Source organism: Leucoraja erinacea, chromosome 4 (genome assembly GCF_028641065.1).
Source record: "Leucoraja erinacea ecotype New England chromosome 4, Leri_hhj_1, whole genome shotgun sequence".
In the NCBI taxonomy this organism is placed as follows: Eukaryota; Metazoa; Chordata; class Chondrichthyes; order Rajiformes; family Rajidae; genus Leucoraja; species Leucoraja erinaceus.
Window position 1 is genome coordinate 4,466,451 of NC_073380.1, and position 12,694 is coordinate 4,479,144.

Below are 12,694 nucleotides of genomic sequence, written 5' to 3' on the forward strand. Positions count from 1 at the left end.
GTCAAAGGAGGCGAGGCCAACTCTAGATTTAGAGATGCCGCTCAGAAACAGGCCCTTTGGCCCACCGAGACGGCACACATCAGCGATCACCCTGCACACTAACACTATCCTACACACACTGGGGACAATTTACCGAAGCCAATTAACCTAAAGCTGAACCTCCTTGGAGTGTAGCAACTGGAGAAAACCCACGCAAGTCACGGGGAGAACGTGCAAACTCCTGACAGACAGCAACTCTACCGCTGCGGCACCCTGGGGTTTTCTATCCAAAAAATCAACTTTATGCAGAAAATATATGTACAATAAACTTACATTCCCAGTGTCTGTACGTACGTTCAATAGTTCATTAGAGTTTGCATCCATTTTTAAACAAAACACCCCTGCCTCCCCCGTGATCTCCCTTCCTCTGTTTGAGGGGTGTCCCCACCAGACTCTTCCCCCGCAAATGTCCAGCAGCGGAAGGACCCTAGTCGGTGGTCCTCCCCCACAGAGCCTTGGCGTTGGCTGCACCGAGCTTCAGAGCGTCCCTCAGCATGTACTCCTGCAGTCTGCAGCGGGACAGTCAGCAACATTCCCCGATGGACATCTCACTCTGCCGGTAGGTTGACAAAGTTCGGGCGGACCAAAGTGCGCATTTCATGGAATTAGCGTAGTTATGGTTAGTGTTACCTTAAGAATAAGGGGCAAGCCATTTAGGACTGAGATGAGGAATAACTTTCTCACCCAGAGAGTTGTGGAGGCCAATTCGCTGGATATTTTCATGAGTTAGATATAGCTCGGAAGGCTAACGGAATCAAGGGATATGGGGAGCAAGCAGGAACGGGGTACTAATTCTGGATGATCATCCTTGATCATATATTAATGGCTGACTCGATGGGCTGAATGGCCTACTCCTGCAATTAATTGTTTTCTATGCATGGATAAGGTGGGTTAAAAAGGCCACTTTCAGTTGCTGTGCAGTCACAAGTCGATTTATGCCGTTGAGCAAACGTATGTGTCCCTTATGAATGATTGTGTAGTGTGTATGGGATGAAATAAGGTTGGTCATCTTCAGCCCAATAAAAGGACTTACCTTTGAGATGAGGAGAAATTTCTTCAGTCACCTGGGGTGGTGAATCTGTGGAATTAATTGCCACAGACAGCAGTGGAGGCCAAGTCAGTGGATATTGGTTAGTACGGGTGTCAGGGGTTATGGGGAGAAGACAGGAGAATGGGTTTGGGAAGGAAAGATAGACCAGCTATGATTGAATGGCAGAGTAGACTTGATAGGCCGAATGGTCTATCACTTTGATCTTATGTAAGTCTTATGTATAGTATTGGCTGGGGATTGCTGCCTTGCAGTGTGCCTTCAAGGCTGGTGCTCTGTGGACACTGCAGAGTGCAGAGATGTGCAACGTCAGTGAAGGACTCAACCACAATGATGCTGCTCTTATGTTTGGGTGTAAACCACACCTGTGCTGCTTCATGACGATCAATATCTGGATTACACCTGGACTCAAGTACAAATCCCACATTAGCACCAATTTATAGGCAGGTTTTCATTTTACACTTCTCGTTTTATTGCACTTGCCGTCATTTGATTTGGAGCAATGACATTGCCCATAGTTTGGCCTGCACCAAGTTGTCTATACAGGCAGTGGTAGTGTACGTTACAGGTAACATAAGATGCTTACAATGAAGATTCTACTTTTTTTTTAAACAAGTCATTTCCTGCATGTGCTTATGGATGTACACTGCAGATAAAAGGAAACTTTCATTAGGCTTGTATTTATCATTAACTTTAATCTTAATTCTTTCCATGAATATTTCCTACCAAATGTGCACAAAGAAAACATATCAAAATATTACATACAAATTTATAACTAATACAAAATTAACAAAAACAGATTCAGAGGAGTGATGAAGCACATATCTTTATAATGTTATATGTTTTGACTGCCTGAGGTATTCAGTAATTGCTTTGAGGTGACCATTTGTTTTAGAATTTAAAATCCCGCTTTGTCATATCGATGGCCCAGGCAAATTTGTCTCTCTGCATCTTATTGTAGATCTTCTCAATCGGAATGCCCCATTTCTTGCACCTAGAGATAAGATGGATTGGTAATCACACAATTCACTTATGCTGGGAATTCTTTAGACTGCAAGTTAATAAATCACCATGACACTAACACTTCAGATAATCACATCCCAAATGGTCAGAAGAAAAAACAAAGGTTTCATAAGCGATGGGTAGAATTGGGCCATTCTGCCCATCAAGTCTTCTCTGCCATTCAATCATGGCTGATGTATCTTTCCCTCCTAACCCCATTCTCCTGCCTTCTCCCCATAAGCCCTGACTCCCGAACTAATCAATAATCTATCAATCTCCACCTTAAAAATATCCATTGACTTGGCCTCCAGAGCCTTCTGTGGCAATGAATTCCACATTCACCACCCTTTAACTAGAGAAATTCCTCCTTCCTAAAGGAACGTCCTTTCAAAAAGACATTAGAAATACAAAATAATGAAAGCCAAATAGAAAATAATTGCTGTAAATTGTATAGTAACTGTAAATGAAATAAGCTGAAGTCTTGAATGGAGAAAACCATTTATAGACAATAGGTGCAGGAGTAGGCCATTCGGCCTGTCGAACCAGCACCACCTTAGAACAGTAACTCATTGAACATCCGAGTTTGTGGGAGCGGATGCCACATATTTACTAATTACAAGCTGCTGCAAAAACTGCTTGACATCAACTCCCATCCCAACTACTATTTTTGTGTGCATCAGATTCCCATTCCTCACTGCAATGGCTAAAGCAGTTGTGTATGTTAGACCCATATAGCACAAAAACAGGCACTTCAAGTCAACTTATCCATGCCAACCACGACATCCCATCGAAGCTGTTCCCATTTGCTCATGTTTACCCTATAAACCTTTCATATCCACGAACCTTCCAAATGTCTTATAAAATGTTCAGATAGTTCTTGCTTTCCCTCCCTCCTTCCCCTCCCCAGTTCTCCCACAAGCCCATCTCCGCCTCTTCCTTTTTTTCCCCCACCCCCCCCGACATCAGTCTCGACCCGAAACATTGCCTATTCCTTTTCTCCTTCGATGCTGCCTCATCCGCTGAGTTTCTCCAGCATTTTTCCAGCACCTGCAGTTCTTTCTTAAACATAAAAGTTATTTTATCTGCACCATCTCCCTCCTATGGCAGTTCATTCCATTCTGTGTGAGAAGAATTCCTCTCAGATTCCTATTAAATCTTTCCCCTTTCACCGTAAACTCACACCCTGTAATTTTTGATTCCCCAATCCCAGGAAAAAGACTGTGTATTTACCCTATCTCTACTCCTCGTCATTTTGTACACTCTTGTTCATATTCTTAAATGACACTCATCCTCCTGCTCTCCAGGGAATAAAGTCCTAACCTGTCCAACCCTCAGGCCAAGTCCTGGCAACATCCTCATAAATCTTCTCCGCACCCTTTACAACTTAATGATATTTTTTTCCAATAGCACAAGAGAACACAATACTCCAACTGGAGCTACACCAACGTCTTGTACTACTGCAACAATAAGTTTTATTTTCTGTAATTCTTGCTCACCAAGCCACAGTGATCCTGGGGTCAAGGTAGTTCAGTTTGGACGTGCCCAACGCAATCTGCTTGTTCTCCTCTCTGTCTGTTGCCTGAACCTCCAGTTTTTTCAGTTGTTCTTCCAGCTTTTCGATAAGTTTCTTCTTCTTTTCCACCATCCTACACAAAGAAACTTCATGTAAATTCCTTTAGGAAATCATTTTGAGAATAACTAGTTTTCAATCAGGTCCCCCTTCCCACCGCTCACCAAGACCAATAAACTTTGGTCAAGATTTCATCTTTCTTCCACCCTCACTACTCTTCCTCCATATACATGTTTTAAACAATTAACTGCTGGAAGTCTATTGCTTCCTCCCCAAACATTTGGGTTAGTTTATTGTTATTGTCATGTGTTCCGAGTGACAGTGAAAAGCTTAGTCTGCGTGCTACCCATCGAATCATACTATACACAAGTACAATCAAGCCTGTCATAAGTCATGATGCATAAGTGATAGGAGCAGAATTAGGCCATTCGGCCCATCAAGTCTACTCCGCCATTCAATCATGGCTGATCTATCTCTCCCTCCTAACCCCATTCTCCAGCCTTCACCCCATAACCTCTGACACCCGTACTAATCAGGGATCTATCTATCTCTGCCTTAAATATATCCACTGACGGCCTCCACAGCCATCTGTGGCAAAGAGTTCCACAGATTCACCACCCTCTGTCAAAAGAAATTCCTCCTCATCTCCTTCCCAAAAGAGCATCCTTTAATTCTGAGGCTACGACCTCTGGTTCTAGACTCTCCCACTAGTGGAAACATCCTCTCCACATCTACTCTATCCAAGCCTTTCACTATTCTGTACGTTTCAGTGAGGTCCCCCCTCATTGTTCTAAACACCAGCGAGTACAGGCCCAGTGCCGTCAAACGCTCATCAGATGTTAACCCACTAATTCCTGGGATCATTCTTGTAAACCTCCTCTGGACCCTCTCCAGGGCCAGCACATCCTTCCTCAGATTCTGGGGCCCTAAATTGCCCACTATAGTCCAAAATGGCCTGACCAACGCCTTATAGAGCCACAGCTCTATACATAAGTACACCAGGTAGTGCAGAAAAAAAAATACCCAAGAGCATATAGTGCTACAGCATTCTAGTGTTATAGTTAGAGGAAAAGTCCAAGGGTGTAATGTTGGCAGATCAGGACTGCGCCCTAGCTTATGGAAGGACCATTCAGTAGTCTGATTACAGAGGGAAAGAAGAGCGAATGTGCTGGTCCTACATCGTGTCGATAATTAAACATTCACTAGATATTTTCACAAGATAACATGGCCTACAAACGGAAAACACCTAGTGTGGAACTAAAGTACAGAACTTTATCATTGACACATTGATGATACCATGAAATATCTTCAGACAAAGAAAAACATAAAAATGGAACTCTTCTCTGAAAAGCTGGTACGGCCAAGATTGATATTGGTTTAGTTTAGTTTAGAGATACAACGCGGAAACAGGAAAGAGATCCTACACACACTATGGACAATTTACACATACACCAAGTCAATTAACCTACATAGCTGCACGTCTTTGGAGTGTGGGAGGAAACTGAAGATCTTGGAGAAAACCCACGCAGTGACAGGGAGAACGTGCAAACTCCGTATAGACAGCACCCGTAGTCGAGATGGAACCCGGCACTGCAAGCACTGTGAGGCAGCAGCTCTACCGTTGTCCTTTGTTAGGGTAACATTAGGTGTTATACAACCCTGGCGGATCAATGGCGTAGCCTTGAACCAATTGAATGGCAATGAACCTTTATGGGAGTTCTGCCCTGGTGCTGGACTCTCAGTGCTGGGCTCAGTTTCATAAAGCATCATTTACCCAGAGTAAACAGTAGGAAAATACTTCAACACAAGATAAAAGTGAATTTGTATCAGCTGGGTGGTAAAAACGTTTCATTCTGTGGTAAGAAATGACTTACTGAGTATTCCGTACTTACTGTTCAGATTTTTCATCTTTCTTCTCTTTGCAATCCTTCTTGGCAATTTTCAGATCTTTCTGAGCTGCAGCAATTTGTTCTATTTTTGCATCAATCTGCCAATTGAAAAAGGAACTCTTAAATCACAGCCCGTTTGTTACTGCCACACTCACCTGCTCCCAGGTCAAGTATTAAACTGGACGAGTGTTCTTCCATTTAGACGTCGGAGTTCCGAATCATCCCGGCGAGAGGGCCTGAACACCGTAGCGTCGACTGCGGAGGGCTCAAAGATCCCGACCACGGGTGAACAATGAGGAATATGACTGAACTTTATTGCCTTCCCTCACAGTGGGAACGTTGATTCCTCTGTGGTGGATGTTTATGTTAAACTATCATGTATTGTGTTATTTTTATTTGTATGGCTGTATGGTAACTCACTGTATCAATTGGTGCATGTGACAATAAATGTAACTTGAACTTGAAACCATTTAACTATCACTCTTTCTTAGTTTAAATGCTGTTATACTACCTGCCTCAACTGCCCGACCGCATTGTTCCATACACCCACCACCCAGGAAAGGCCTGGAAACCAGAGGTAGATTTAGGTCTGTAGCCCAATTTAAAACAGCTCACAATATTGCAACGCACAACTGGCCATTAAAAAGGAATAGATTTACTTGCACAAGATGATTGGTTATGCTCTTTTACAGAACATTAGGGGTGGAAACAATGGCGCAGTGGTGGAGTTGCTTCCTCACAACGCCAGAGACCAGGGTTCGATCCCAACTGTCTGTGCAGAGTTTGCACGTTCTCCCCGTGACAGAGTGGGTTTTCTCTGAGATCTTCAGTTTCCTCCCACACTCTAAAGACCACTCCACAGTGCAGGTTTGTAGGTAAATTGGCTTGGTGTAAGTGTAAATTACCCCTAGTGTGGGTAGGACAGTGTTAATGTGCGGGGATCACTGCTAGGTACGGACTCGGTGGGCTGAAGGTACTGTAGCCACGCTGCATCACTAAACTAAGCTATCACATTGTGTGCTGGCCCAAACAATAACACTACCCAACAATCGTGTTGTGCTTCTTTCAGTTAATTTCTGCTTTAGTTGTCAAGACATTTTACCTTGGCCTGAATATTTTTCATCGATTTCTCAAAGGTTTTGGGTGGTGCCCTCTGGTGGTTGCAGAGAATGGCCACTGCTCTGTTCGCTCTGTTGTAGGACAGGATTTTTTCAGCAACACTGTCGTCAGCTACAAAGACAAATACAGACAAACCACATCACTGATTAAATAATTACAGCAACATCTACAAATTGTTTCGGCTGCATAAGGATGCAGTGTCAGAGGTTATGGGGAGAAGGTAGGAGAATGGAGTTAGGATAGATCAGCCATGATTAAATGGCAGAGTAGACTTGATGGGCCGAATGGCCTAATTCTACTCCTATCACATGATCTTGTGAAAATGATTCAGCACCAACTTGTTGTTACGGTAGTACAGTGGTGCAGGGTCTGAGGTATATGCCCATCGAGTCGGCACCGACCAGCGATCCCTGCACACTGACACTATCCTACACACAAGACAATTTTTACATTTACACCAAGCCAATTAACCTCCAAACCTCCTGTATTTGTCAAGGGTCAAACGCTATAAATTAAACTCAAACAAAGCGCTGTTTTCAGTGGGTATAGTTTGGGTCCAATTATTTTGGGGGGGCAGATTCAGTGGGAGACCTGGGACGGGGGGGTAGACTGGACAGGCTCTCAGCAGCTGCACGCACACAGAACCGCGCCTCATCCGCAGCCAGGATTGAACCTGGGTCCCCCGCGCCACAAGCGCTGCCGAACCACCACTGGACAGTCCCCACCCCCCCCCCCCCCCCCTTCACTCGAGTGTCCCATCTCCGCCGGGGGGGTGGCCGGAGACATCCGGACCGACGGGACACCGCCTCCCCTGCCGGGCCAACCGACAGCCCTGACCAACAGCGCCAGCGGCCCCAGGCCCACAGCCTGCGCGGAGAACCCACAGGCCCACAACCTGCACGGAGAACCAACAGCCAGCGCCAACTCCAGCCCAACCCCGCTCAACTCCAGAGGAATCCGCTCCCCGATAGGCCACTACGGTGATGTGCCAGTTCGCCCACGGCCTGGCCGAGCTGCTCTCCCTCAGCCGCTACCCCATGCACAGGATGGAGCTGTGCCCCATCTTGCACACCACCGGCTTCTGCCCCTACGGTACCTGCTGCCATTTCATCCACAACCACGAGGAGGAGCGGGGGCCCCGGCCTCGTCTGCGCCAGAGCGCCAGCCTGGGCTCAGCCTCTTCCAGCCCAGCGCTCGTCTGGGCCGCGCTCGTCTGGCCCGGACTCTGGGCTTGGGGCTGGGTATGGGAGGGGGAGGAGGTTGCAGCTGTCACCAGCGGCACCAGCAGCTCCAGCAGATGCCCGGCCTGCCCATGGCCGGCAGGAGCCCATCCGCAGATTCTCTCTCCGACTCCGACCAGGACGACTCCAGCAGCTACGAGTCGCTCCGAGTCTTATTTAACAGCTCAAGGAAATCTTGAGTTGTTACAGCGCTTGCAGCGCCAGAGACCCGGGTTCAATCCTGGCTACGGGCGCTTGTCTGTACAGAGTTTGTGCGTACTCCCTGTGACCGCGTGGGTTTTCTCCAAGACCTTCAGTTGAATTGAATTGAATAAATTTTATTAGACAAATATGTATACATACAAGAAATTTGCCTTGGTGATTCCCTCCACACTCGAAAGACATACAGGTTTGTAGGTTAATTAACTTGGTATAAATGTAAATTGTCCCCAGTGTAGGAGTGTCAGTGTGCGGGGATCGCTGGTCAGTGTGAACTCGATGGGGTGAATGGCCTATTTCCGCGCTGCATCTCTAATCTAAACTCAAACACACGACAGGACAGTAGTCACATACGGTTTGTCAAATCTTCCAACTGTTCTTGCAGTGTAATGGAGGCATTGTACGTTCGAAACACCTTGGCTGAAAGTCCCTCCATTAACTCTTGAAGGTGCTTGTTCAGATTTGAGGTCTGTGGTTAAAAAAAGAAAATAAACTTTAGTTCTCTCACTCACTTCCAGAAAGACACATATTTTATCCATAGTGAATGAAAGTTAGCAGATTTGAATGTATTAGTCTATCCATTATTTCAAAACAGGTTTTCAGAAGGGCAAAGTCCCCAGAACATTTGCTTAATCTACATCAGTTAAGGCCATACGGGACAAACGTACGTTCAATCTGTCAAACAGGCAATCTGTAGGATCCTTATTCTCCGTGAATAACTTTAGATTCTTGAATACCTTCAGAAAGAATTATAAATAGTTTATTCAGAAGTTGTGAAAGTTGCAATCATACAATTATTTTCATTATTTCAGGGCATCTCAATGCTCTTCACCATCTAAATGTCCTACGACTGTGTCGTCACCGAACCAGTCAAATTATGCACATGGTCCCATAAATAAAAACAAGTTCAGTTGTTTTTTGTCACTAAATGAATCACTAAAATACCAAATGCTAATGGACAACATACATGACCAAATAATCTGCTTTTTATTAAAATTAACAGAGGATGAACAGGGGCTAAGACGCTGAGCAGTGCTTCTTTTCTCCTCGTCAAATGATTCTGTGTATCCATCCAAGAATACAGATTGTTTATCTGATCAGTACTTCCCGGGAGAAGTAGATGCTCAAGTAATTTCACAAAGTATGCAGATTCCTGGAACAAAAATACAATATGTGGGTGTGGCTATGTCAGACGTCTGTAACCCAGGGAGGGCGGGTAATGGAGGCTTCACAATCACAGCCAGGGCTTCAGTATTTCAACATGCTGCACACAGCACAAAGGTCCAGGCTTGCAATTGTCACTCGGCTCAGGGAAACAAATGCAAGGATTCAATAATTAGCCATGGCGTCCTTACATTTGGTGCTCATCCTATAAGGCTTGCGGATGATGAAAGTGCTACAGTTACAGTCCTGACAATGCCATAGGATACAGCATCTGTGGAGAACATGGATGGGTGACGTTTCACAGAGTGCTGGAGTAACTCAGCGGGTCAGGCAGCATCTGTGGAGAACATGGATGGGTGACGTTTCACAGATTGCTGGAGTAACTCAGTGGGTCATGCAGCATCTGTGGAGAACATGGATAGGTGACGTTTCACAGAGTGCTGGAGTAACTCAGCGGGTCAGGCAGCATCTGTGGAGAACATGAATAGGTGATGTTTCACAGAGTGCTGGAGTAACTCAGCGGGTCAGGCAGCATCTGTGGAGAACATGGATAGGTGACGTTTCACAGTGCTGGAGTAACTCAGCGGGTCAGGCAGCATCTGTGGAGAACATGGATAGGTGACTTGCTGGGTTGAACCTTGATTGTTGTAAGAGGGAAAAAGCTAGTAATAGGTAGATAGGTGAGCCGAGGGGGGGAGGGGGGGGGGGGGGGGGGGGGGGGGGGGGGGGGGTGGGGGGTGAGGTGATCCTGGCCTCTGGTGCCCTCTATGTGATGTTTGCATCTTTACCAGGTAACCACATGTATTTCCTTTGGCTTTGGCAGTTACCTCCCAATCATGTACTAGTTGGCACTAAGGTTATAGCCTCAGAATTAAAGGACATTCTTTTAGGAAGGAGAGGAGGAATTTCTTTAGTCAGAGGGTGGTGAATCTGTCGAATTCATTGCCACAGACGGCTGTGGAGGGCGTCAATGGATATTTTAAGGCATAGATAGATACTTGATTAGTAAGGGTGTTGGAGTTTGAACACCCGTACTAATGAGCTTGATGGGCTGAAAGGCCTTATTCTGCTCCTATCACATGAACTAAATTGGCATTGCTATAAATGCGTGTAAATTAGTGGTATAATCTGGAGGGTGGAGGCATTCTTAATTCTTTACCAGGCAAATGCCATCCCTGGTAAATGGAAATGGAGATCCATTACATCCAAGATTCACATTTTCAGTAACAGCCACAATTGGGAAATGACTCCAATTTATCTGCAGTAACTCAAACATCAAGGCCATGTTAGCAATCTCATTGTTGCCTCTTAAATTAGCTGACTAGATCTCTGTGGGTCAGTTTGTGTAGATCTCTACGGGTCAGCGTGTGTAGATCTCTACGGGTCAGTGTGTGTAGAACTCTACGGGTCAGTGTGTGTAGATCTCTACGGGTCAGTGTGTCTAGATCTCTATGGGTCAGTGTGACTAGATCTCAACGGGTCAGCGTGAGTAGATCTCTACGGGTCAGTGTGACTAGATCTCAACGGGTCAGCGTGAGTAGCTCTCTACGGGTCAGTGTGACTAGATCTCAACGGGTCAGCGTGAGTAGCTCTCTACGGGTCAGTGTGACTAGATCTCTACGGGTCAGTGTGTGTAGATCTCTACGGGTCAGTGTGTGACTAGATCTCTGTGGGTCAGTGTGTGTAGATCTCTACGGGTCAGTGTGTGTGTAGATCTCTACGGGTCAGTGTGTGACTAGATCTCTACGGGTCAGTGTGTGACTAGATCTCTACGGGTCAGTGTGTGTCTAGATCTCTACGGGTCAGTGTGTGACTAGATCTCTACGGTCAGTGTGTAGATCTCTACGGGTCAGTGTGTGTGACTAGATCTCTACGGGTCAGTGTGTGACTAGATCTCTACGGGTCAGTGTGTGACTAGATCTCTACGGGTCAGTGTGTGACTAGATCTCTACGGGTCAGTTTGTGTAGATCTCTACGGGTCAGTGTGTGACTAGATCTCTGTGGGTCAGTGTGTGTAGATCTCTACGGGTCAGTGTGTGACTAGATCTCTGTGGGTCAGTGAGTGTAGATCTCTACGGGTCAGTGTGTGACTAGATCTCTGTGGGTCAGTGTGTGTAGATCTCTACGGGTCTGTGCGACTTATTAATCCGTACCATGACTCTCTCTCATCACTGAATGAATTAGTGGAGATTTTTGAATAGTGGCACTTCTGGTTGTAAACAGACATAGCTGGAATAATTGAAAGAGCTGCATTGACGCAGGTGAAGATGTTGCAGATATTTTGCAATGTATATGCATTCCTTACTGAAGTTACAATCGGTACCTGTTTTTCCACTGGAATTTTATTGTAGTATCGGATACAGTCTTTTCCCAGGAAGTCAAATTCTACCACACACTGCATGCCATCGATGTGATTGTGCAGCCTTATATGTTCCACACGGAGTGAGCAACAACCAACTGTATCGGCAGTCTCTCCTTCCTCCTTCTCATTCCCAGCTCTCAGAGCTAACTGTAGAGGCACAGACAAACAAGCTCATTACAGCCCTGTTATCAAGAAACATACAGAGTGAAATCTGACTATTCAATCAAAAGCCAAGTAAAGGACAAAGTACATTTATTGTCACATTCACCAATTGGTGCAGTGAAATGTGAGATTAACTTTGTTTCCCCCTCGTGACAGCCAAGTGTGCTCTACTCTCCTCGGGCAGATGTAAAACATGCATTCCTTAGTGTAATAATTTGAGCTGCTGTGGAAGTTTCCTTAAATTGAGTAACTTGAATACGATGGAAAATATCTTAAATTTATATATTTTCACAAATAAGATAAACACAACACTAGAACATAAAACAAAAAAACATCCCCCACAGCAGGATCAACGTTTCCCCACTGTGAGGGAAGGCACCAAAGTTCAGTACTCTTCCTCCTGTTCACCCATGGCCAGGGGCCTATTGAGGCCTCCTCAGTCGCCGCTAAGGACGGCCCGATGTTTCAGGCCCTCTTGCTGGATGATGTGTGGGAAGAACACTCTCAGCGGCTTGGAGTGTCCGAATTGGCCGCTTCCTACCGGAGACCGCGGCTCCCGGTAGGAAGTGCACGGATAGCACAGGTTTGGAGGGATATGGACCAAATTCTGGCAGGTGGGACTAATGTAGATGGGACATGTTGGCTGGTGTGGACAAGTTGGGCTGAGGGGCCCGTTTCCACACTGTATCACTCTATGAGTCGGTTGATGTTGCTGGAATTAATGCCAAAGAGAAGAGAGTTACAGTAGTCCAGTCGGGAAGAGATGAAGGCATGGATGAGTCTTTCAGCAGCGGGGGGGTGTGAGAGAGAGTCTGATTTTGGCAATGTTGCGGAGGTGAAAAAATGATGTTTTGACAACATGGTGAATCTGAGGCTCAAGGGAGAGAGTTGAGTCAAAGA

The 12,694-nt window shown here is 45.7% G+C and overlaps 1 protein-coding gene across 6 annotated transcripts in view; it reads right to left on the bottom strand.

Annotated features, from left to right (window-relative positions):
• Positions 1-1,762: 1,762 nt before the first annotated feature.
• Positions 1,763-12,694, bottom strand: part of LOC129696109 (DNA topoisomerase 1-like) — a 69,780-nt gene continuing 58,848 nt past the window's right edge. For all 6 annotated transcript variants that reach the window (XM_055633567.1, XM_055633566.1, XM_055633569.1 and 3 more), the window contains 7 exons: positions 11,594-11,779; positions 8,775-8,843; positions 8,461-8,575; positions 6,651-6,778; positions 5,552-5,646; positions 3,586-3,735; positions 1,763-2,081 (listed from right to left, as the gene is read on the bottom strand). In XM_055633567.1, coding sequence (XP_055489542.1) covers positions 1,979-2,081; positions 3,586-3,735; positions 5,552-5,646; positions 6,651-6,778; positions 8,461-8,575; positions 8,775-8,843; positions 11,594-11,779 — 846 coding nt within the window. In that variant the 3' untranslated portion in view covers positions 1,763-1,978. The remainder of the gene's footprint in view (positions 2,082-3,585; positions 3,736-5,551; positions 5,647-6,650; positions 6,779-8,460; positions 8,576-8,774; positions 8,844-11,593; positions 11,780-12,694) is intronic.